Source organism: Macaca fascicularis, chromosome 12 (assembly GCF_037993035.2).
Source record: "Macaca fascicularis isolate 582-1 chromosome 12, T2T-MFA8v1.1".
In the NCBI taxonomy this organism is placed as follows: Eukaryota; Metazoa; Chordata; class Mammalia; order Primates; family Cercopithecidae; genus Macaca; species Macaca fascicularis.
In genome coordinates, this window is record NC_088386.1 from 106,419,730 (window position 1) to 106,447,053 (window position 27,324).

Consider the following 27,324-nt stretch of genomic DNA (forward strand, 5'->3'; position numbering starts at 1 on the left):
GTTTGGGGGTAACATGTGAAGGTGAAATAAGATCCTTTTTGAATAAGCAAATATTGAGGGAATTCATTACCACCAGGCTTGCCTTACAAAAGATCTTGAAAGGAACACTAAGTATAGAAAGGAAAGACCGCTACCAGCTGATACAAAAATGCACTTAGACACACAGACCAGTGTCACTATAAAGCAACCACACAAACAAACCAACATAATAACCAGCTAATAGCACAATGGCAGGATCAAATCCACATATCAATACTAACCTTGAATATAAACTGGCTAAATGCCCCCACTTAAAAGGAATGGAGTGGCAAGCTGGATATAGAAGCAAAACCCAATGGTATGCTGTCTTCAAGATACCCATCTCACATGTAGTGCACCCCTATGCTCAAAATAAAGGGATAGAGGAAAATCTACCAAGCAAATGGAAAACAGAAAAAAAAAAAACAAAAAACAAAAAACAAGGGATACAATCCTAATTTCAGAAAAAACAGATTTCAAATGAACAAAGATTTAAAAAAAGACAAAGAAGGGCATTACATAATGGTAATGGGTTCAATTCAAGAAGATCTAACTATCCTAAATATATTTGCACCCAACACAGGAGTACCCAGTTTCATAAAGCAAGTTCTTAGAGACCTGCAAAGAGGCTTAGACTCCCACACATTAATAGTGGGAGACATCAACACTCCACTGTATTAGACAGAACATTGAGGCAGAAATTTAACAAAGATATTCAGGACCTAAATTTGACATTGGACCAAATGGATCTGATAGACCTTTGTAAGAACTCTGCACCCCAAAACAGAATATACATTTTTCTCATCACCACATGACACATACTCTAAATTGCAAGCAGCTTTCATATTGCCTCCAGTTCTATTTTACATTTACTAATTTAAAATTTTTGGAATATGTTATTCTTTTAAGGTTGATTGAACTACAGAGTTCAGTAATATTTGTGGATCTCTAGACAAATTGTATAGAAATGGTCTCCAGCTTTGCCAACAGTGGCAAAGATCACCTCGTGGTGATCTTCATGAGGCAGTCAATTCTTTTGTATAGTTTCATTTTCAAGAATGTCTTCATTTCTTTCACCAAATGGTTGTCTTCCTTTAACTTCTATTTACATGTCGTATTATGGATCTCTACAGCCCACAGATAACCTAAAAGCTTAGTTACCCCATGTTTCTTTATTTAAGTGTGGCCGTTCTCTTCTTTAGAACATATATTCATGTACTGGATTCTTTTGCTTCTTTCAGGAAGAAAATGTCAAAACTGTTCTGATGAACCCAAACATTGCATCAGTCCAGACCAATGAGGTGGGCTTAAAGCAAGCCGATACTGTCTACTTTCTTCCCATCACCCCTCAGTTTGTCACAGAGGTCATCAAGGCAGAACGGCCAGATGGGTTAATTCTGGGCATGGGTGGCCAAACAGCTCTGAACTGTGGTGAGTTCTTATAAGCTTAATTGCAGAGTTTTGACATATGCACTGCTGTGTAACATATTTTATTTGAACTCATCTAACAATTGTGCTTTGTGTGTTCATAAAACCTTTCCTCTAATGTGTGAGGAAGCAGTTAGCAAACAGCCACTTAAAATAGTCATATGATGAATATTACTAGTTAATTTCACAAAATAGCTGAGAGACAAAGAAACCTTTCACTTTAATGCTCCAGAGTAGCCAGTAGGTTTCTTAACTTTCTCTACTCTATCCCAGGATATTGTTTTTCTCTGTTGCTATTGAGGTGTTGAGAACTATTATGAATGAAAAATGAGAATTAACATTAGTTAAGTGCTCTTAGGTATCAGCCCTGTAGCATTTGCCTCTCAAACATGTTTTCATAATAACATAGATCAGTCTTTCTACTATTACTACATACATCTTCTGAGTCTACTGCTTTGTTCTCTTTAAAATTCTTCAGATACCATCTCACACCAGTTAGAACGGCGATCATTAAAAAGTCAGGAAACAACAGGTGCTGGAGAGGATGTGGAGAAATAGGAACACTTTTACACTGTTGGTGGGACTGTAAACTAGTTCAACCATTGTGGAAGACAGTGTGGTGATTCCTCAAGGATCTAGAACTAGAAATACCCAGCCATCCCATTACTGGGTATATAGCCAAAGGATTATAAATCATGCTGCTATAAAGACACATGCACACGTATGTTTACTGCGGCACTATTCACAATAGCAAAGACTTGGAACCAACCCAGATGTCCATCAATGACAGACTGGATTAAGAAAATGTGGCACATATACACCATGGAATACTATGCAGCCATAAAAAAGGATGAGTCCACGTCCTTTGTAAGGACATGTATGCAGCTGGAAACCATCATTCTCAGCAAACTATCATGAGAACAGGAAACCAAACACTGCATGTTCTCACTCATAGGTGGGAATTGATCAATGAGAATACTTGGACATGGGAAGGGGAACATCACACACTGGGGCCTGTTGTGGGGTGGGGGGACGGGGGAAGGATAGCATTATGAGATATACCTAATGTGAATGACGAGTTAATGGGTGCAGCACACCAACATGGCACATGTATACATATGTAACGAACCTGCACGTTGTGTACATGCACCCTAGAACATAAAGTATAATAATAAAAAAAATTCTTCAAATCTTTGGAACTAGATCATGAATAAGAATCTCTTTAGCTAGTTTGGGTAAGCAATGGGTTATATAATTTGTATGTCAAAAAAAAAAAAGAGATAGGCAAAATTAGATGGCTAGATAGTGAAAACACAAACCATTTTGATGATAATTTTTTAACCCAGGTAGGTACTCATATATTTAGGATTTTTTAAATTATAGAATCTCATTATAGAAATGGACTTTAGGAGGAAAGGGAATATATTGAAATCTTAAGACTCAGTATAATATTATGACATTTATTAATAAGGATAAAAATGATTTTCAGAAGATGGTAATATAAGTAATAGTAGCATCAGTAACATATTTTGTCAGACTATCTTCAGAATTTTTATTTCAATTTTTTTCCCTAAGTGCAATTCTATTGTAGACAGTGGTAACTTCTTGGATTTTAAGATAAAAAAAAAGAAATAGTTGTATAGTTGTATTCAGTTGTCTGCTTAAAAAGGCATAAAATTTCGAGATTTTAAAAACTAATCCTATTTGGTTCTTGTTTAGGAGTGGAACTATTCAAGAGAGGTGTGCTCAAGGAATACGGTGTGAAAGTCCTGGGAACTTCAGTTGAGTCCATTATGGCCACGGAGGACAGGCAGCTGTTTTCAGATAAACTAAATGAGATCAATGAAAAGATTGCTCCAAGTTTTGCAGTGGAATCGGTAAGGATTCTTTGCTTTGGAGAAACGAGGGCATTATTTGTCTTGGGTTGTAGGGAGAATGATTTTTCATGCCTAATAATAATAGTTAAGATGATTATAGTTGTATGCATTTTCTTCTAGAAAAGTGTTAATAGTTTAGAAATATTGTATATTAATTACAGCACTCAATGCTGAAATGATAGGTATTAACATTTTACTTTATGAAAAGAAAAACCTAAGTCCAGAGATGAAGTGGTTTATCAAGGCTTGAAGTGCCAGTGAATCTCCGATCTCCTGAACCGAAACTCAGAACCATATCAACTTGCAATACCAAAGCAAGTTTTACCTTGTTTCTGGGATCAGTCACACATTTTGCATGTGTGAATGCCCTGCAAATGGGAAATTGGCTTTAAATTTTTTTTGAAATAAAATAAACATTTTAGAATAAAATGGATCCAGTCAGTAAAATGACTGGAAAACCCGTAGTTTCGATATTTAAGAAAGATAGATTTACTTTTCTATTATTTATTTCCATTGCCTCTTATGCCTATCAATAAGCTATTACCAATTATCAGGAAAAAGAATCAACTCACTTTATATCTGTTTTTGCCCCTGACTTTATTTTTGACTTCAGGCTTATAGTTGGTGAAGTGAGGGTGCTAAGGGCAGTGTTAAATGCAACTTCTCCATGGTAGAATCAGGCACGCCCTTAGGAATAAAGCAGGTACTGCTGGGACAACTAAAAATGGGTTCTGTATGTTTCAGAAAACAATGCTACCAAGTATCTTTTGTGTTACAAACTTGTCAATCAAATAATCCCAGGATAACTCTGCTGCACAATTTGGGAAGCTCTTGCCATACATTTATTCTTTCATTGCCAGATTTAATTATGTCCTTGCTTCCCCAGGATAAGAAACAGGCATATGGGAAAGGTGTAATTACATTCCCATTGGTAGTGTAATAATATTCCATGACAGAAAAATATAGCCACCATATGTTGTATTCTGTAAGTTAAAAAAAGAATTCCAAGCTTCTGGGACTATTCTCAGACTGAGCCTGAAAATGAAAAATCTCTTTATACACAGTGTTCCTAATGGTTTATTGCGGTAACATCAAGTTAGCTTCAGCAGCAGAGAACCTGGTTTCATTAAGACAGAGACTTTTAAGCTACATGTAAAAATCCAACCATTCAATATGGCTCCCATTCTCAAATGAATGATGATTATTTCTGCTTTGACCATGGTTCTGTTTCAATAGGACAGGACAAAATTTACCACAAAAGTATATTTCTTAAAAGCTATATATATATATATATGTATATGTATATGTGTGTATATATATGTGTGTGTGTGTGTGTATATATATATCTCCTCTCTTCTAGAATTTTACTTAACATTTGAATAACAGCATTTGCTTTTCATAATGTGAGGGAATAATAGAACATTTCCATATTCACTCTCCCCAGATAAGTTGGTTTACCTGATTGCCAGACTCCCTTGGTGTGGTCTATTCTGCCAGTGTGCTCAGCTTTTAAAATGTTGAGTCCTTGTTCTTGTTGACAGATTGAGGACGCACTGAAGGCAGCAGACACCATTGGCTACCCAGTGATGATCCGTTCCGCCTATGCGCTGGGTGGGTTAGGCTCAGGCATCTGTCCTAACAGAGAGACTTTGATGGACCTCAGCACAAAGGTGTGTATTTTTGTAGACAATATTCTTACCAACCAAAAAAACTGACTTGATATATCTTTTCAACTAGAGAGAGTTATGTAGATGAGAAATTACATTTTCTTTACTTATTAAATCATGGTCATGTTCTCCAAAAGTGTCTTCCAAAAGATGATACTTTTTTTTTTTTTTTTTTTTTTTTTGAGACGGAGTCTCGCTCTGTCTCCCAGGGCGGAGTGCAGTGGCGCGATCTCGGCTCACTGCAAGCTCCGCCTCCCGGGTTCATGCCATTCTCCTCCCTCAGCCTCCCAAGTAGCTGGCACTACAGGCGCCCGCCACCACGCCTGGCTATTTTTTTGTATTGTTAGTAGAGATGGGGTTTCACCGTTTTAGCCAGGATGGTCTTGATCTTCTGACCTCGTGATCTGCCTGCCTCGACCTCCCAACGTGCTGGGATTACAGGCATGAGCCACCGCACCCGGCCAAGATGACACTTTTGAGAGAGTAGTGCAGCGCAACTGTTCATGCCAGGATGCAATGATAAACCACATGGTTCCAGGTAAACCAGTGGTCACTTTACCTCAAATTCCACCTTTATAGTACAATCTATCGACTTCAGTAAGATGAACTTAATTCAACTCCTTCTTCCTTTGTTTCACAATCTACTCCCAAATATTTAAAATGCTAAAATATGTTTTAGTGGTTAAGGAAAAATAGGACATAATGTCTCATTTTTAATTTTTTTTTGAAATAATGTGGCTGGCATGGATGACATCCAGAAAGTGAAACAAAGCCCATTGAGTAGTTTGACTTTACTCAAAATTAAGGTGTCTAAAATATACATGGTATAAACCTCTCAGTACAGTAAATGACTGAACTCCACCAACTGCCATATATTCATAAAAACATGAGAGATTTGAGGGTTTATAATTTATTTTCTTTTTCTTTTTCTTTTTTTTTTTGAGACGGAGTCTCGCTCTGTCGCCCAGGCTGGAGTGCAGTGGCCGGATCTCGCCTCACTGCAAGCTCCGCCTCCCGAGTTTACGCCATTCTCCTGCCTCAGCCTCCCGAGTAGCTGGGACTACAGGCGCCCGCCACCTCGCCCGGCTAGTTTTTTGTATTTTTTTAGTAGAGACGGGGTTTCACCATGTTAGCCAGGATAGTCTCGATCTCCTGACCTTGTGATCCGCCCGTCTCGGCCTCCCAAAGTGCTGGGATTACAGGCTTGAGCCACCGCGCCCAGCTATAATTTATTTTCTATCACAATCACTTTAACATATTAGGAACTACTTCTTTTTTTGCATATTAGAGGAAAACCCTTGAGAAAAGTAAGATATGCTACAAAAACTAGAGACTAACACAGAAAAATATGCTCCAGGAAAACAGACTTTCATCTATACTCTATTTCCACAAAACAGAACAGTGCGTGGAAATACCAGGAGCTCAATAATGCCTTTGAAGAATGAGTACATGTGCAGCCAAGAAACCTGTGTAACCTACATGGCAGTCATAGAAGTGAATTTGACAGAATTACTGTGAGGGCTATTTTGGGGATTATTTAGGAAATAGCTCAAGGACAGCTTATTGCTTTATCTTTACTTACTTTTTGAACTGAACTGAAGTGAAATGAGACCCTTGAATTGTTGACATAGAATTTTGAAAACAGGTAAGTACAATTCAGCATATTTAAATAACTACAATGGCAGACTTACATATAAATAACTTGGGTTTCATTTTTCTAAAGTTGTGAAAATTACAAAAATTACAAAAATAACATAAATGTTTCTTGTTTCCATCCTGGACATATGAATCATGTATTTAAAGCAAAAACATGCTTTTGAGGATGAAAAGCTTATTTCCTCTAGCATGTTAGATGCTCCAAATATTTTCAATATTAACAACTTCATAACTGCCAATAGTGGCAATGCATACTTTTTCTCTATTATTATTTTTTACTCTATAAAAAAACCAATCTGAATACTGAACTTTTCATGTAAGAAAGTTTATAATGAAGAGAATTTTGGAATGAGATAGTTTTCAAGTATTTACGTTGTGCTCAAATAATCAATAATCCTTTAAATGGTTTTTCTTGTTGAAAAAAACCCCTCACTCTTACCTTGAGAATAATTAGTTGTATCATTATGTCCTAAACAATCCCCTTATTCTCTTGAGGTTATAGTTAGCACCATTAAAAGCTGCATTAACTTACCCAGGTCCCTAAGTTAACTTTTTGTATAAAATCAAAGACTTTAAAACATAAAAATAAAAACAAGCTGAGAAAACAGGTGAAGATAATTTCAATTTTCCCTGTATCTAAATACCCGTTTCACTTCTTTATAATGCAAAATACTTTTCCAAATTTATACCCTTTGTTTCCTAGATTTCTTCTTTTAGCAGGCAACCGGAATGACAAATTAATCATTATTAAATTGTTAACATTGGCTACTGATTTTTCTAACCACTTTGACAACCTCATCGTGGGCAGCTGTGGGGACAAATGTGTCACATTTTCAGTTGCACGTGCTGGAGCCTGTAGTGATGACTGAAGTTAAAAAAATCATATTAAGGCACATTACAGAAAAACTTACATTGTTATTATTTTAATGCCTATTAATAATTTCAAAAAATTCAAACAACTTTCCCTTTCACTGCCATTCCACATCAAATATATTATAAGACAATGAGACATTTCTCTCTTGGATTATCAGCCACTGCATGTCCTAAGGTCAGAGATTACCACTTTCCTATTTTGGGTTCAGTATTCTACCCATTGTGGGTGTGCCATAAATATGAAATGATAATTATGCTAATTCATGTATGCTAATTCATATCTGTCTAATCAGGCATACATGATATATGACTCAGAGTATTTAAGCATTTAGGCAGTGATTAACCATAATAATAGTCCCATATGATTCTTCTAATTCTCAAGTTTTACATGCCATCTTGGCTAACTGTTTACAACCATCATCATCTCCTTTCTCCTCCTCATCAACAGCAACTAACTTTTATTGTGTGTGTCACTGCACAAAGCACCCTCAGCTATTTTAGAGAGAGCCAGAGTCTTTAGACTTATTTTTCCATATTTATTCACACTTATCACATTTTCTGGTTTCACAGAAGCCTAGCTGCTGAAATAATTTCATTTCCCTCTGCCTGATTGCTCAATTATTTTCTCTTTTTCCTAAATTAGTTTGATTTAATGTCATATCAGCACTTTGAATGGCAAGCCTCAATAATGTAAATCAAGCATATTCACTGCAGGATGCTATTCCTAGTACCTCACTGATTTTCTGACACATTGTGCCTTCTGTGCAGGAGAGAATGGAGATGGGGTTTGAGAGTTCAGTGCTGACCAGGATTTATGCCAGGATATTTTGCCAAATATCCTTGTTGAAGCCAGAGATTTTTCTTACTCTTTGATATCTTTTGTCACCAATTTCTAGGCCTTTGCTATGACCAACCAAATTCTGGTGGAGAAGTCAGTGACAGGTTGGAAAGAAATAGAATATGAAGTGGTTCGAGATGCTGATGACAACTGTGTCACTGTCTGTAACATGGAAAATGTTGACGCCATGGGTGTTCACACAGGTAGGCAAAGCATATTCAAGAACTATAGCAATGCTTTCAGCTCATTTTAGCAATGTCTTTGATGGCCATGGCAGTCTTTATAAAGTTGTTGTCTTTAAATTACTATTTCTAGTAGACAGACTAGTGATAACATTTTGGACAAGTATAGTATTTTACAGTATTGAAAATAATCTCACATTTAATTTGATCTTTACACAAACCCTGTGAAGTAAGGAACCCTGATTTAACTGAGGAAAAGCCAAAGCAATATGGTAGAAATAAGATCCATAAAACCTGATGTTGAAAAATAAGAAGGGAAGTTGAGAAGGTTTAAAGCAGACTGAGATGTTAGTCACCCAGTAAATGAGAAAATAGGCACAATAATAGAAATAAGTTTTTCAGGGAAGTACGTTAGTTAGATAAGAGGGCAAAGATGATAACTTAGGATTCAAAAGTGCTAAATTTGAGGTGTGAGCAGAACTGTCAAAAAAGGGAGTTGAGAATGTGGAGATGGAATTTAAGAAATAAAATTGAAATAAAGAAATTGATACAAAGACATTGGAAACTGTTGGCATAAAGGGGATAATTGAAGTCATAGGCATAGACAAAGTATTCAAGGGCATAGGTATAGAAAGAGGAGAGAATAGGGTTGAACTGTGAACTCTGGGAAACATTTAGATTTGTAGGGCAGGGGAAAGAGGAAGTATTACTGTTGAAGATAGAAGGGGAGAATAAAGAGTTAAGAGGAAAATCAGGGTAGAACTGTAACAACTAAGCCAATGCAAGAACTATTTTATCAAAGAGCTTTGTTTTTGGCAGTTTCAAATGCTATGCAAGACCAAGGCTGATTAACTAATTTGGCTCTTTTGGATGTCCAAGAGAACAATTTCATTGCAAAGTCAGTTCTGGGAGCTCTGTTGAAAGGAATTATATGGTATCAAGTGGTAAGCAGAATTGGCAAACTTTCAAGAAGCTCATTTATGTAAAGAATGAGAGAGAAGCTTTGTATGGTCCTCTGACAACGTTGGGAGAAGACTTCTGGAGGCAATGATGATCTGACCGTGTTTGAAGGCAGAAGGGATGGAGACTAAGATTGCAGATATAAGGGGCTATGATGAGAGAAGTGAGGATGGAAAGGGATGAGATACAGAAAGCCAAGTGATGAGCCAGTCTGAGTGATAATATTCTATGAAAGGAAGAACTTGAGAAATAATTTGAGATGAACAGCAGGGAAGTTGAAGTCATTCTAGTAAGTAGATGATTGAAGCCTTGATAGCTACTTATTAGATAGATGAACTTGGGAAAAGTTAGAGAGGTTTCTAAAAGTACTGTATCAGAATAACACGGGGAAACAGGAATTGGGGGAATACTTGATTTCACATATATATCCCAACCAACCCTCAGACTGTTCTGTGTCTTACATCATGCAAGTAGAGGTTAAGTCGCTGAAGTTGGTTATTTCAATATGCCACCAAGTAATGAGTGCTTCTTGGATATACAGGTGACTCAGTTGTTGTGGCTCCTGCCCAGACACTCTCCAATGCTGAGTTTCAGATGTTGAGACGTACTTCAATCAATGTTGTTCGCCACTTGGGCATTGTGGGTGAATGCAACATTCAGTTTGCCCTTCATCCTACCTCAATGGAATACTGCATCATTGAAGTGAATGCCAGACTGTCCCGAAGCTCTGCTCTGGCCTCAAAAGCCACTGGGTAAGACCAGAATAATTGACCGTGAGTTTGCAGATTCTTTGCAGACAGAAATGAAAAATTGACAGATAGTGGAAGACTGTGCTGCATTTACAAACTATGTTCCCCTTTTCTGTATGTTAGCTCCAAATCATTTATAGGACCCTGAGGACATGATTATTAATGAGCTTGTTGCCAGATTGAAGTAAATGATACTGCTAGCTGGCTTTGTTTGCTAGCTAATCATAAATGAATCAAAATCTAGGTGGCCCAAGCAAGCTGTGAAAAATCTGCTTCTTAATTGCACTTTGCAGATGTTGTTAAAAGTGCAGATTAATCCTTAATTTTAGTTTTCAACTGTTTTCTTCAGGTATATAGCCCTATAGCAAATAGTTGACAGAAAATATAGTTCACTTGACTCAAGCATGCAATACACATTACTTTTATTTTATCAAAACTCCACAAGACTGAACAGTGTGGAATTTTTTCACAAGTAAATGTTACAACCAAACAAATCTGCTGTCTATGTAACAGCCACTAGCAGGCATGATTGGAGGGAAAGTTAATCAAAACCTTTTGTTTCTAATAATATATTTAGCATCTTACACTTAAATTATGGCATTTAAATGAACAAAATATTTACTTATTTAGATTTTTTTACGTAGTTCCACAGCACTGCATGGAGTGGCGAAAGGCATGTTGCCCTCTGTGTAGCAGTCACAATTCTGCATTCTCATTTGGTTCTTCTAGTGACCACGTGATTTGGGGCACATCACTCATTGTCTTTATCACTTTCCTCATTTGTTAGATGGAAGTTGTACTAAAGAACTCATTTTTAATTCTATAGTTCTATGAATTTTTTTTCAAACAAAATAACCCAAACTGACATTCTGGATAAAGACAGCCAAGTTCTCAAAGTGTTAGTTTTGTAAGGAGTCCAAAGTTCAAAGGCTACGATTGAGGTAAATGATATAGCTAGCTGGCTTTGTTTGCTGGCTAATCACAAACGGATCAAAATCTAGGTGGACAAAGCAGGCTGTGAAAAATCTGCTTCTTAATTACACTTTGCAGATGTTGTTAAAAGTGCAGATTAATCCTTAATTTTAGTCTTCAACTGTTTTCTGATTGAGGTAAATGATACTGCTATCATTTATAATTTGGAGACAGAGCAAGGACCCAAACTTGAAATGCCTGCTCCCTTGTACTAGCTAACTCACTGTCTTCTTAGGTACAGATATGTATATATTTTCTCAAAAAATATTTTGCAGATTCTCATCTTAGTGGAGGTTAAACACAAATGGAGGTTAAACTTTATTTATCAACAAAGCTATTGATTTTAGGTTGAAGAGGTGAAGGTTGAGATTTGTAGCAATGCATGTAGAGTAAATTCTCCTGTGACCTGTGCTTGTATACTTTGTATCATGACTCCTGTTTTTCCGCAAGTGGCTACTAAATATTGATGCAGAACAGAGAGTCAAGTGTCTTATACCCTGAAGTAGAATAATACCAGAAATTTTAAGAAAGACCAATTTATGTTTTGGTCTGTTTTCAATAATTGCTCAAAGAAAAAAAAATTGTCTTCTTTTCATAGCTACCCATTGGCATTCATTGCTGCAAAGATTGCCCTAGGAATCCCACTTCCAGAAATTAAGAACGTTGTATCTGGGAAGACATCGGCCTGCTTTGAACCTAGCCTGGATTACATGGTCACCAAGATTCCCCGCTGGGATCTTGACCGTTTTCATGGAACATCTAGCCGAATTGGTAGCTCTATGAAAAGTGTAGGAGAGGTGAGTCCTTGGTTTATTAATCTATTTTCTTCTTGTTCTCAGTTATTTTGTCAAATTTGTGACACCATTGACAGTGTTAAAGTTGCCTGGATACTGTCAACACATGGACAGTGTTAAAGGTACAATTGACAGTGTTAAAGTTGCCTGAATATTAGCATACTAATATGTCAACAGTCTTTATTTGACTGTTAACGTATTACATATGTTACATGGCCATTTTGCTGGATTTGAAGGCCTTCCTGTTCAAAAGGTGAGGCCATATGTCTGGGTATATAATATAGATACGTATATGAAAACACATTCATATATATATAACTGAGTTGTAATATATTTTATAAACAAATCCAGAAAGTAATACAGAATATAATATATTTAAAAAGACCACTGAACTGAGTTTAAGAATTCAACTTTAGTCCATTCATGCAAACTGTGGCTTTAACTTCCTGAGACCTCATTTCCCATATCTATAAAAGAATGGGCTGGACTAGATCATCTCTCAGGGTCCTTCTAGCTCTAAAATTCTAAATTGATATGAGTATAGTGGATTAGTAAGCCCCATTTAATTATACTAAAAAGTTCTAAGCTTTTAACATCTTTAGAAGATTTTTTAGAATGTGCTGTGTTATACTATTTGAAATTGAAGTTAGCCTTTGATTATTGCATCTTCAAAGATGCAGTATTCTTCTGTGTGGGAGGAAAGAAAGGAATTCATATCTTTGCGAGATTCACTCCCTTGCCTCCTTCCACCAAGTCCTAATCATTTTATGCATCCAGAAGGTTTGGGATAGTGGAGAAAACGTGAACCTCGGAACCAGCTGGACTTGGATATTACTCTTGGCATTGCCACTTATTAGCTACAGACTCTCAGGCAAGACACTGAGTTGCAGGATCCATACCTACAAAATAGAAATAATAATACCTACCTTTCAGGATTCTTATAATACCCCCCTTAATAAATGTAATCCATCATTATTGTTATTATTAAATTAGTATTCATAAATGTTGCATAGGGGTAGTGGTTTTAAGTGCAGAAGTATGAACAAATCTCAGTCTTTCTCTATCATTTGTCTATCTACCATTTATCTTAGTTTATCTGTATCTCATCTCTGTTTCTGTTGTGGCCAGTGTGAGAGCTTTTAGTCTATGTATCTAAGCTGGTTAGAGTACAGAGTAAAAGGCTTATGACATATTGTTCCATATTGTTCTTTATTTGTCCCATAACACAGATGATAGGCTAAACCCACGCCAGCCATTTCAGAAATGCATGTCACTAATCACAGAAAATATAGATTAAATCTGTCACCAATACAGGGAAAAAGAAAAAGAAATGTTTTACTGGTCAATCATATTCACACATGAAAGGCAGAATTATTACATTTTGTCTTCCTTAATTTGTAAGATACTAATGAAAGATTTTAAAATAATTTTGTTGTCAAACAAAAAATAAAAGGTCAGGTGGAGTTTTGTTGTCTAACACCTTACATTTAGTTCAAAAAGTGAGCAAACATTTCCTGAATTCTTACTACATGCAAGACACTGAGGATAAAGAAAGAATAGATGATAGGTAATTGAGATACATTGTCTGCAATTGGTAAATTCAGAATATCTAAACTAACACAAATATATGATGAATTATTAATCTCTGGTAAATATTAAAAGATAGTATTTATATATAGGTGCTATGAGAATATAGTAGAATAGGGTTGAGGAAGCCCATTACAGTCATTCCACTGAAAAATGTGAAATAGTCACTCAAGGAAGGTGCATTTTAATAGTTTAGGGCAAATGTGGTGGGAGGATGACTTGAGCTCAGGGGGTCCAGCCTATAGTGAGCTCTATGGTGCCACTACACTCCAGCCTGGGTAACAGAGTGAGAACCTGTTTCAAAAAGTAAAAATATATATAGAGAGTATTGAAAAGCACAATTTTTGAGCAAACATTTATAGTTATATATTCCTTTATTATATAAGTATCTTTTTTTAATGGATCCCATGTATCATTATATAGAGTTGCTTAAGAATAATAAAAATATATGGAGAGTTACTTATAGAACTAATTTCAGCCAAATTTTAAATATGTAATACCTCAAATTTTCTTAAATATACCCAAAATATTTCCTTAATTTTACAGAACCATAAAATGTTTGATTTCTGGCAGTCTTTTCCATGCCCAGGCTAGACAATCTATAAACATATTGTCTAACCCTTCAAGATACCACTATGACTTGCAAATTGCATATCTGAATTGTGTTAACAGGTTGTTTATTCCTGCTCTTGTGAATTTTCCCTATTTCTAATTAAATTTGGAACAGTGTGAAAAGGTTATCTGTTTGGCTTTAGTGATCACTGAATATGTATCTTGTCACATAATTGACATGAAGATTTCCTAAACTGACATTAGTGGTAATGTGAGTCTATTTGAGGAATCACAAAAGTTTACCGAAGATAGCATTATGACTGCTATTATTTTAAATTGGAGACCAAAAATGCATAGCAATCTATTATTCTATGAAAAGATTCAAAGACAATATTTATCCAGTGAAAATAACTGGGTAGGTTGCAAGATCAATTTAAGTTTAGTTCTGACATGCAACTTGTCCAAACTAAATCACCACATAATTTTTCTAATTGATTAGTGTAAGATGAGCTGTAAAGATTGCGGAAAGACACATTGAATTTGTCATAGGAAGTTTAGTCTCCTCCTATGTTCAAAATCATAATCATCAGTATTTGTTATGACTCTCAAGGTTCTATTAATATTAATGCTTAGCTATAAGGAAAGCCAACCTGTCTTGAATACTGACTGATACTCATTTACAAATAGTTCTGTTTTTGTGTTAATATATTTCTGGTTTCTCTTTATTTGCCTTCCATTCTAAAGAACATTTGCATAAAGCAAGATCTTACTAAGAAAAGGTCTCTATCTTCAACTTTGAATTTCTTATTTTAATACTATGGTCCAGAGCAGATACAGGTGATTTCCTCATCAATCTCAGCAAATACAGCTGAACTCCCTGAGTGGTAAAAGACTGACCTAATGAAGATGCATTATACCAAAACCGTGGAGAAAGTGAACGAGGAAGAAAAAAAAGATCACCTTTTTTTGAGAGGCGTTGTGATATATTTTTTGTTCTTGTCTTCTGAAACATATTTTACATCCAGTTCAGTTACAAATTAAATAAGCTCTTTCTTTCAGTATGAGATCTTAAATATGTGTTACAGGTCATGGCTATTGGTCGTACCTTTGAGGAGAGTTTCCAGAAAGCTTTACGGATGTGCCACCCATCTATAGAAGGTTTCACTCCCCGTCTCCCAATGAACAAAGAATGGCCATCTAACTTAGATGTTAGAAAAGAGTTGTCTGAACCAAGCAGCACCCGTATCTATGCCATTGCCAAGGTAAGATGTTACAAGGGGCCCAGAGCTACTAGTTGTTTTTCCAGAATGTAGTCAGTCTGGACATGAAAATAAAACTGAATCACAAAGTGGTTTTAAATCAGGGATTTTTGGAAAATTTTTAATTCTTTTATATTATTAAACTGGAAATGTCTATAGATTTCATTAGAGTCTTCTACAATTAATTATAAATTATCATTTTTTATTTGACTTTAAGCCTGGATTTAAGGGCACGTTGCAGTTTTAAAGGATGATTAAATAGATAAAATGTCCCCCTTTTTAAGTATACTTAGTACTATTACTCTTAAATAGATTTGGCAATGTTGACTTGCCCTTTCCTATTAACTTTATTACATGTTCCTTGAATGTGTAAAGTTGTATTGTAGAAAGGAAGGTGCATACAATAATGTCCCTTAGTATGTGCTACTTGAGTCTAGAATAATCTTAATTTATTTGCTTCTCTTTCTGTGTTTAAAAAACAGCAACAGACTATAAAGGGCCCCATGATTATAGGGTTTTCCATGTAATTATTTTACTGGTCTTACTTTCAGGAAAAAAGGCTCTACATTTCTCACTTCCCTCCACTACTTGCTTCTCATGTAAATTAAATGCCATGTTAATCTCCTTTCATATTTACTGTGCTTAGAGTTTTGAAGTTTCAGCTCATCTGATTTTATAAAAGGTGACTTGGGCAGCTGGAATCTGTCTGGTCAGAAATCCCTGAAAGGCTTTTTGACATTTAAAGAAGCGCAAGCATTAATCCTCCAACAGTATCAAACTGCACTGGTTCTACAAAGCTCCACTGACCATTTTGTGTGTGTGTGTGTGTGTGTGTGTGTGTGTGTGTATGTCAGTGTGTGTGTGCGTGCATGTGGAATGAGTAGATGAAAACATGAACTTTCTCTTTAAAGGGATTCCCATCTTTGTAATTTGCCTGTGGAGAAACAGAAAAATGCTGTTAGTGATTTTCAACTCATCGCAACTTTTATGTCCATATTTTGAGTCCTTAAGAGACCAGAAGGAGAGGAAGGGATATTTCCTTCATTGCCTCCAATGCATATTCTCCTTACTCTTATGGTTTCTAAATGGAAAATATTTAAACCCTACTGAAATTCTGGGAGTTGCTATTATCTCCTGATGGGCATTTTCCCATGTTGAGTTTCAAGGTAATTAGAATTTTTCTCTGGTGCTGGTGGGTGGGATAGCAGTGATAAGAAGTTATTTTAGAAAACCATTTCACCTTCATCATTTATTGCCCCTATTTCAGTCTTTTACTTAAGAAGCAGCTCATGACATTCATATGTGTGTGTGTTTGTGTGTGTGTGTGTGTACATATGCATATAATTTTATCTCAAAGGACAGTAAATAGATTTTTTCCTTAAGTCTAGCAATCATGTTTCTGCCACTTTGAAGGAGATGAAAAAGGAAAGCATTTCCAAGTTCCCAGCTAATCTGTAAAACTCAAGCAAATCTCTCATTCTTTTCTAATAGACTTATAAAGGATGAGAATCTGGGAAAAATGTGTGGAGGTTCTTTCGTTCACAGGGTACCCTATGTATGAACAAGAAGTACAGGGTCTGCGTATAAATTATGATCTGTTCGAGTGCTGGGAGAAGGAACTGATTTCTGTTTGTTAGAGGTCATCATTACTGTTCATTTCCACAGCAACCAGGAACTTGGTGATTTTGACAAAGAGTGTAAGGACCGTGGAGGGCTGAAGGGGAAAAGGAATGAAGGGAGTGTGTAAATCTTTGCTTGCTTTCATGATTCTTAGAAAAGAGCAACTTGCTCTGAGGTCTGATTTTTACAGCAGTCTTATTTCAGGATGACTGGATCATCACCTCTTTTGATTTGGGCAGAATGCAGGGCATTATTTTTGATTTTTGGAACATTAAACTAACCTTAAACTTGTTTGGGGTCATTATAGACTTCATTACAGCGGTGTTATATAGCAAAGCTGCAGTGCTTGGAGATGAGGTCTTAGGACTGGCAGGCTCTTGCTTGCTGTTAGAAATCATGGATTTTTTTTATCCAGTCTATCATTGATGGGCATCTGGGTTGGTTCTAAGTCTTTGCTATCACGAATAGTGCTGTAATAAACATATGTGTGTATTTGTTTCTATAGTAGAATGATTTATAATCCTTTGGGTATATACCCAGTAATGGGATTGCTGGGTCAAATGGTATTTCTGGTTCTAGATCCTTGAGGAATTGCCACACTGTCTTTCACAATGGTTGAACTAATTTACACTCCCACCAGCAGTGTAAAAGCATTCCTATTTCTCAACATCCTCTCCAGCATCTGTTGTTTACTGAGTTTTTAATGATTGCCATTCTCACTGGCATTACATGGTATCTCATTGTGGTTTTGATTTGCATTTCTCTAATGACCAGTGATGATGAACTTTTAAATGTGGCACATATACACCATGGAATACTATGCAGCCATAAAAAGGATGAGTTCATGTCCTTTATAGGGACATGGATGAAGCTGGAAACCATCATTCACAGCAAATTAACACAGGAACAGAAAACCAAACACCGCATGTTCTCACTCATAAGTGGGAGTGGAACAATGAGAACATATGAGCACAGGAGGGGAACATCACACACTGGGGCCTGTTGGCAAGTGTGGAGGTAGGGGAGGGATAGCATTAGGAGAAATACCTAATGTAGATGACGGGTTGATGGGTGCAGTAAACCATCATGGCACGTGTAAACCTATGTAACAAACCTGCACCTCCTGCCCATGTATCCCAGATCTCTCTCTCTCTCTCTCTCTCTCTACATATATATATATATATAACATATATATATGTTCATGAAAGAAATCATGAATTTGACTGTAGTTGTCCTTTCCTTCCTTCCAGTGAAATGACTACATGATTCTAGGCCCTCCCTCACTGTATGTGCTTGTGTGAAAATCTCCTTTGATCTGTTAAAAGTTTCAGTAACTTAAGGTTCTCTCTACCTCACAGTGTTGATGGCCAACAGCTAATTGTGCCTTTAATCGCTTAGAAAGTAAGACAGAATGTTAAGTCTTTGGGAACCTGACTGTAATTACAGGGAGAATTAAACAAAAGAAACATCAATTGACTTAGGAAATGAACATGGCTTTGAGTATTTCTGTTAAATGTCATCTTACTCTAGTCAACAAAATTATGAGCCATGCCATAGCTCAACAATTATAATCATGGTCTCTCTGATACTACAATTATGTAAAAGCTGTAAGAAAAGTAAGCTCCCTGGGCTGAAATATAATGGCAGAGTTACTAGTTACATAATATTAATGGATCTTAAAAACGCAGTGTGCTATTCTAAAATATGTTTTCCTGGAATATTTTCTGATTGTTTTCGCTGGGTATATGTACATATACACATACATACATACAAGAATAAAAATAGACATCTTTTAGTACAAAGATTTTGGTTTTGAGAGTTTATCTCTTCTTTCAGTTGAAATTTCTACTCAGCTTAATGACCCATAGTTGTAGTTTTACTTTTGAGAAATTGCTAACGTGAGCTTGAGGAAGAGGCTGAGCTGCCTATCAGAACAGAAGTTATTACTACCTTGTTTTGGAATATATTAGGATTTTTTAAAATGCCTGCCTTAGCACAAAAATCATGGTGACTGATTCAAAACAATTTTTTGTTTGAAGCCATCCGTGAGGAAATATTCTGGAGGAATAATGCCAAGCCAGAGCTGACCCATAAATTCTCACTGACAGTTGTATGTTTGTGTGAATGTGGAGTGAGGTGATAAAAATATGCTATCTCCTACAGGGTAACTACCAACAATACAAGTTAAGTGATCATTATAGTAATTCTAGATTTTCTTACCAATTTGGCTTAACTGTAGTTTCAAGAGACCCTCTTTAGTTCCAAAGAGATATACCAAATTTAGGGTATAATGGGTAACACGATCAAATAAAGAAGAGTGAGTCAAAACCTGTGAAGAGATTTTTCTGAGGACACACCAGTCTGATAACTCAAGGCAGGCACCTCCTCTGTATGCCATTTGTGGATATAGTTGGCACCGTCTTTATGTTTATTGGAAGGAATGTCAATGATGTCAGTTTCATGTTTCGTAACTCAGTCTGTAGTCTCAGGCTCTCTAAATAACACACAGAGGCATGACTGCTATGTGTTTTCAACCAAATAAGACATTTAGAAAAATGTTTGCCAAAGAAAGTATCTCTTCTCCTCTTGGCAGGCCATTGATGACAACATGTCCCTTGATGAGATTGAGAAGCTCACATACATTGACAAGTGGTTTTTGTATAAGATGCGTGACATTTTAAACATGGAAAAGACACTGAAAGGGCTCAACAGGTAAGGCAGTGTTGCTCTCATTCATGCTAGACACCTTCAGTGCAGTTTTTGAAGAGTATTCTTCCTACTCTTAAGCATTTGGTCAACATTGTGATTCAATGAGGTAGATGTGGGAAAATAGTACCTGCAGCCAGGAGACAAATGGCAGTTTTTTTTTTTTTAGATGTTTATCTTTAGAAATGTACCCATTAATCTTTTTAATCATCTTCTATTCCCACCCTTGTCATCAGACATAGTAAGAAGGTCTCTTGAATGCACAAAATTGGTATACATTTATGAACAAGTATTATTTAATTATGAAATACTTTCTAGATTTAAATTTTATTAATCAATTAAATGAATATTTCTGTTTTCTAAAAATTTTCTTCTACATTCTGAAGTCTGTTTTCCCCTTTTAATATCAATCTATACATTGCCGTATATTGAGGAGAAAATGTATTCCTTTTGCGTTCTACTATTTTTAAGTTAGGACATTCAGTTCCGCATACAAATAAGCCACATTCAGGTTTCTCTCAACAGACGCTTTACTTCTGACTAATTTACATTTTTACCTCCATCAGGGCCAATTATTTTTAAACTTCACTTTATGTTGAGAATATTTTGATAATGTTGGTGCCTTAAAATCTGCTTTTAAATTTTTCACGGGAAAACTGTTTGCTGGGGCACCTTAGGCTGATGAAATCATGGATCAGTTTTAAACATCTATCTTTGATAAGAGGAGCATTTATTAGCAGATTAAGAAAGACAATATAGTCCTCTTGAACTTCTTCCCTCTAAAAGCACTCTGAAATACACTACTATTGAAAAGACGTCTCACCTGCAAACTAGGGATGTGCTTAGAGAAGGAAAAATTTTGTTTGTATAAAAATTGTTCTCAAATGATTTGACAAAATGTAGATACTTTAATCACTTAAAATATCTTTGAGGACAGTGGAAGATCTCAAAACCTGGATTGCTCAACTATTCAGCAATTGCAACATATAATTGGGTTGCTGTATTTGCCTGATCAATATGTGGACAAACTGGGCAATAAAGCACTTGCTTTTCTTCTTGAGAAAAATTAGGTTCTTTTTCATCTATTTAATTATTGCCCATGTCAAATGCTTGGTTTTGAAAACTGAGGAATTCTACCTGACGAAGATGAAACTAGCTATTGTTGCTTGTAAATCATCCTTTCTCGTCATCACATAAAATGAACAGTAGATAGCAAATAAGTTAGGAATTGAGCCTATACATTTATCTTATAATTTTGCTGACTTAAGTTTTCTTTCTTGGTTTATGATGCCAGCAGAACTTCTGTCTTGAATTATAGTCTCTTCTACTGTTCTCAGTTTCAAGCAACTGAGTTCAAATGCTTATGAAACCACTCCAGTTAAGCCACATGGGGGTGCTAGAAACTTACAGTATGCCAGTCACAGCAGTGGAAAAGACCTGGGGTGGAAAATAACAGATGTTATTGTGATTTAAATTTCCACTTGATATACGTTCTGATTTTTGGACAAATTCAATGTTTTAATTGAATAGTTTTCGTTACAACCAGAAGGCAGGTTGCGATTCTAACTAAGCATAAATAAGGGTATATTGATAGTGAAAAAGGTCCTTGGAGGATTAAAACAACACACTGCTACAGATCACTTACAATATTTTTCTGACTTCCACATTCTGTTGCATTTATTTGCCTGCAAGTTGACATTTTCAATCTTCATTTTTCTGGCATAAATATATTTGTAAATAGATATATTTTCTATTGTTCATAATGATCTACGTTTAAAACTCTTTATGAAAAGCTTTATATCATTTCAAAAATTAAAAAAAAAACATATACTTAAAACCATCTCTACTGTATAAATTTGTTTTTGATCCAGGGTGGTTGAAGTGTCTATTATATAGCAAAAGCTAAAGTAAACCTGGAGTGGACCTCACAGATGATCCGTGGCATTAGCAAACCTTTATAAACCCTGAGCTCATTATCTGAGTGTCACTTTATGGTTTAATTCCTTTCTTTTTGAAGTGTCATTGATTCACACATAGCAATTTGATAATGATTGTTATTTAGTGGTATTAGATAAATAACAAGAATAGATGGCCACTAAAGCTACCTGTCTCAATCATTTTGTGGCACATAGGGGTCTGAAGTTGAAAGGATATGACAGCTGATGGAATGTTAAGTATGTAGGTCTTGATTTCCTTGCCGTATTTTAATTACACTCACCATTAGTCTGGGTCATAAGTGCTCTGCTTTTTCTCAGCCCCTCAATATCCAGGGAGGCTTAGTCATCAAGGTATGTACTGCTCCAACAGTAATAAGAGCTCCCTATTAATGATCTACAGCTGACTTACATATTGCCAGTTTGGAGAAGGGCTGAGAAGATTAGTTGTTCTTTTTCATTTGTATTTATTTATGGTTTACTTTGAAGATCTCAACTGCTTCTGTGTTAGAATAGCTGTCTTTAGCTGTAGGCCTAGGAGCTAGCGATTTATTTGTTGTGTGTTGAGAGAACTCAAGAATTCTCCTGCCTCATCATCCATTTCTGGTGCCAATGTGCCGCACTCCCTTTGTACTTTTCATATAGATCCTTGGGAAGACAGGCAGTGGGCATCTCACTTGGGAAAAGAGAAGTAACTTAAGAGAAAAGTAAGAATGCTAGACGTGGGTTTTCTGGTTCCATCCTTGTGCACTGGAAGGAGCAGACTACAGAGCCAGAGAGATTGGTGCGCAGTCCTCCCCACTATAGAATCAGAAGTACATTACCTCTTTCATTTCTCCAGCTTCATGTTCTTTCTCTTAATCTCTACTTCTAGTTTTTTTGGTTAAGCTTAATTTATATAAGTATAAACGACATCTGACATATTGTGAGGGCCCAAGAAAATTTTTCTTTTCCCCTGAAAATAAAAAGTACTCTTTGTTATAATAAAGGTAACTTTATGATTTTAGATATGTATTATGTATTATGATTTTAGATATGTAGATATGATAGATATTTAAAGATTCATTTTCAGACTCACAATTTTCATTTGCTTATATATTTTGCAATGTATCATTTCTTAATTTCCTTTATGATGCATCACTTATTTTAATATCAGACCTATTTTTTAAAGGAAGCAATTAATGATAGCTACTGATGCAAATGCTATTCTTATCAAAAGATAAATAGCACTCCTTTATGCTAATGAATAAAAATTCCTACTCTACAGTTGTTAATCAAGCTCAAATTCTAAAGTCTGATAAACACATTTAGTAGCAGAGGATGAGCATATTGCTAAATTGATGGTCAGTCTCTGACTTGTGTTTACATACAGTCATCTGAAATGAAGTTCAGAATTTGAGTCCAAAATAGAATATACCCACACATGGACATAGGGAGGGGAACATCACACACCGGGGCCTGTCGGGGGTTGGGGGGCTAGGGGAGGGATAGCATTAGGAGAAATACCTAATGTAGATGACGGGTTGATGGGTGCAGCAAACCACCATGTCATGTGTATACCTATGTAACAAGCCTGCACGTTCTGTACATGTATCCCAAAACTTAAAATATAATAATATAAAAAAAGAAATATAAAAACAAGAACATAGGTTTTTATGTTTGAAATGTAAACAATAAATGTACTTATTTAAGCAGTAACTTCAAACAATATATTTTAAAATAAAATACAAGGGAAAATAGTAAAAATGAATATACTCACATATTTAGTATATATAAATATTCACAGATTGAGATGGGGAAAACAAAAGAATGATTGTAACTAGGTAGGCATCATGGAAATAACTGATGAGTTTTCTATGCCTGTGAGATAGTAGAAATCACAATGAGAAATCCCCTCCTTGAAGGGGAGAGATAAACATGATTCATGCTGATGATGATGTGTGAAGTCTCATCTTTCTGCAGGGTGATGAGACAGGAGGGATAGGTATATTAGGCCATTCTTGCATTGCTATAAAGAAATATCTGAGACTGGGTAGTTTATGAAGAGGTTTAATCAGCTCACGGTTCTGTAAACTTTACAGGAAGCGTGGTGCTAGCATCTGCTTGGCTTCTAGGGAGGCCTCAGAAATCTTACATTCATCGTGGAAGGCAAAAGGAAAGCAGCTGTGTCCTATGGAAAAAGCAGGAGCCAGCCAGAGAGAGAGAGTCGGTGGGGGAGATGCCACATACTTTTATATAACCAGATTATGCAAGAATTCACTCACTATTGCCAGGAGAGCACCAAGGGGATGGTGCTAAATCATTCATGAGAAATCTGCTCCCATAATCCAGTCACCTCCCACCAGTCCCCATCTCCAACACTGGGGATTAAATATCAATCTGAGATTTGGGGCGGGGACAAACGTAAAATCTATAACAGGTATCAGAATAATCAACTCAGCATCCTAGCTTTGAGCGCTGGCCCCCTCAGAACTCAGTATGCTGTCTTTAATACCCGAATATAGTAGCAATGGCAACCCTCGCAAGACTTCTGAAGCAATATCTATTCTTACCAGCTTAGGTAATAACCATTATTTAGACAGCTTTAGCCAAAAAAAAATCTCTTTCCCACTTACGCTCACTGACTTTCTCCTTTTCCACTTAAACTGCTTATTGCTACCCAAGGGTATGCTAGGGAAGCTGACTGTTGTAGGCAGTTCCCCAGATTTATAGGCTGGTGTAGTAGCATTCACTGACCTAGGGTGATAACATATTTACAGTGGATTTCTTTAGGATTTGAGAAGTTTCTTTTTACTCAATGTGATATAAGTTGTATCATGTAGGATTCGAATACTTGTTATGTGTATGCTTTGGAATTTAGATGTTTAATGGTCACCAAAGGTCTTTTAACTTCACATTGTCAGATCACCCTGCAAGGAGTTTGAGGAAAGTTAAGTGTATATAAATTTTTAGTGGAACCACAACATGTATCTCTGTCCATTAACCTTCACTGTTAAGCTACTCAGATTTTAGTCTAATTTTCCCATACTCACTCTCCCACTGCCAACTCTTTCACTCATTGTGCCCTTCCCATGTAGCATTTTAATAAATACTAAAATAAAAATATCTTTGATCTGTTAGAAATTATAAAAATCTCACCTCTAGTTCTTTTTTTCCATTAGTGCATAGATTCAGTTTTGGTCATATAAAGATCTCCTGCCTGGAGAGAGGAAGTGCAGCTATGATAAATCAAATAACGATGTCAAATGTCTTCACCAACTAGGTTCTTCTAATATAGCCAATTCCCTACTGTAACCAAATAATGAATTTATAACTCTTAATACTGAAACTTGAATTTTGATTTATTTTAATAATTCTGAATGCCTTCCAAGTAAAGATAATAATCACCAAATTTTTGGACTACATATTAAACACTGTTCTAAGCACATTAGTTTGTTTAATTCCTAACACAACATTAAGAAATCCGTGATCATCCTAATTTTATTGATAGTAAACTGAGGCACTGAGAGATTCAGCAGTTTCCTCTACATCACGTACTAATAAGTGTCAGAATTGGGATCAAGCCTAGGCAGGATTCCAGAGCCCAGGATACTTGCTATTTAACCCCTTATATTTGATATCTAAGTACATGCTTATATACTTTTCACTTTTTTTATTAAAAAGTAAACATTGTTTTTATGTACAATGTTGCTATTTATGTGAGCAATGTTGTAGATGATGCTTAAAAAGAATACTTACATGTAAGTGTATACTTACATACTTACATATCAAATACAATATATTTGTATTTCTATATACGATAGATGACTGCTTAAAAATAATACTTATATATATGTATATGCTTATATACTTACATATCAAGTATATGGTATGTAAATATGCATGTAAATATATTAAATACATGTAAACGTAAGCATATATATACACACAGGAACAGGTTTGCTTGGGGTATAGAAACAGATTTGTTTAGGGGTATAGATGACATCTAGAGGAAATAAGAAATAAGACAACCTAAAACAGACACCTTCAGTATAGAAACAGTAGCCAATAAAGGGGTAATAGTCCTATCATGGTAGAACCAGCATATATAATGAAGGTTTCTACTATATTATTAATAAATAGGCACAGGTACAAACATCCTTCCGTTGGACCCCTCTTGCTATAAGTATGTAAGGAATTCAACTATAATAGAGCTTGTGAGAAAGAGCTATTTCAGGACTTTACACCCCAAAATTATTATTTATAATACCAATCTGGATTGGCAATTTTATATTGAAAGACAATCATGATACTTAAAAAAAAAGACAAATGAACAGGCAAGAAGAAAAAAGTGAGAGTACTAATTACCAGCTTTAAGCATCTGCTTCTCCCTCTGGCTGCAACTCTTTTTAAATTTTTTATTTCCTTATTTTTTTCGGGGGTGGTTCTTTAGCTATTTCTGACTGACATATCCAGCTTGGGGATTTTATTATACCTGCCTAAATTGTATAATTTTGTTCTTTTACTGGTTAAAACTAAGCTGAATTAAGTTTTGAATCCTTGCTTCAAGTGATGAGCTTAAAGAAGACGGCCAGCCTCTGCTTGTGCTATACCATGTTAAATTATCAAAGTGAAGGTTTTCCACCATTTATGATGATTGTTTGTTCTTGTGCATTCCATTCATTTTGGGCAATTTTCCTGGAATGGTCCATTTTGCTCTCTTGTTTTTATGTACAATGCTGCTATTTATGTTAGCAATGTTGTAGATGACTACTTAAAAAACATCTATTTTCATTCATTTCACATGTTCAAAAGTAGGAGATATAACCATTGTGATACAATTTATACCATATAAGTATTGGAAGCTAAGATTTGTATTTGTTTCCCTATTGTTGACATAAACTTTACTATGGATTTATTTACAAATTATTCAGATATTGCTTTTGTGTAATATTCTATAGGTTTCATGTGGTTTTTTTTTTTTTTTTGCTATCCTCACTCTAATAACTTTGATATTCTCTTTCCTCTTTACCGCTTATAGTCAATGTAGTTAAAGAAAAAAGAGTAAAGTGCACTTTTGAAGGGTCCAATTTCCATCCGAAATCACTATGTTCAGTGTGATAAACTATGTCCATTGGTGAGTGGTGAAAAATCACAGGTGTGCCTATTGCTTAGGAAAACAATCTAGGACAACCCTGGTGAGTTCCACTTGGGCATTCAAGTGCTAAATTGAGCTCAGTAAAGTTGGCCATTTCCCTGCAGCCACAAACTTCTGGCAGATGTAATAATGCAGGTGTCACCTTAGCTGGAACACTCCCTTTGAATGTCCTCTCCTACACATGCTAGCTTCTATTGACTTTTTATTTAACTTGCTCACGAGGCATGGCAAAAATCGGGCAAGAACGTTTTGTGCTTATGCTTGATTGAAGCTTCTGGGGGAAAAGTGTCACCTAAGAGTTGTTAGAACTTAGATATAAGGAACAGAAGGGTCAGCACTTTCTGATGACAATGTATATTTTCTGGTAGAAAAAAAATCAACAATTTTCATCTTAAACTACTAAATATACAAGTAATTTAAAGAAAGATAATATAACATATAATTACATTATAATGTTTGTGGTACTTTACTGTGACCTATTTTTGTGGTAGCATCTATTATTTTGGATATAGAAA

At 35.7% G+C, this 27,324-nt stretch overlaps 1 protein-coding gene across 2 annotated transcripts in view; it reads left to right on the top strand.

The window, feature by feature from the left end:
• Positions 1-27,324, top strand: part of CPS1 (carbamoyl-phosphate synthase 1) — a 119,290-nt gene that overhangs the window by 41,741 nt on the left and 50,225 nt on the right. Inside the window, exons 14-21 of one of the 2 annotated variants that reach the window (XM_005574178.4) lie at positions 1,260-1,449; positions 3,166-3,323; positions 4,865-4,993; positions 8,416-8,560; positions 10,041-10,251; positions 11,819-12,017; positions 15,239-15,415; positions 19,626-19,744. In XM_005574178.4, coding sequence (XP_005574235.3) covers positions 1,260-1,449; positions 3,166-3,323; positions 4,865-4,993; positions 8,416-8,560; positions 10,041-10,251; positions 11,819-12,017; positions 15,239-15,415; positions 19,626-19,744 — 1,328 coding nt within the window. The remainder of the gene's footprint in view (positions 1-1,259; positions 1,450-3,165; positions 3,324-4,864; positions 4,994-8,415; positions 8,561-10,040; positions 10,252-11,818; positions 12,018-15,238; positions 15,416-19,625; positions 19,745-27,324) is intronic. The other variant, XR_012421450.1, reaches the window with a different exon arrangement.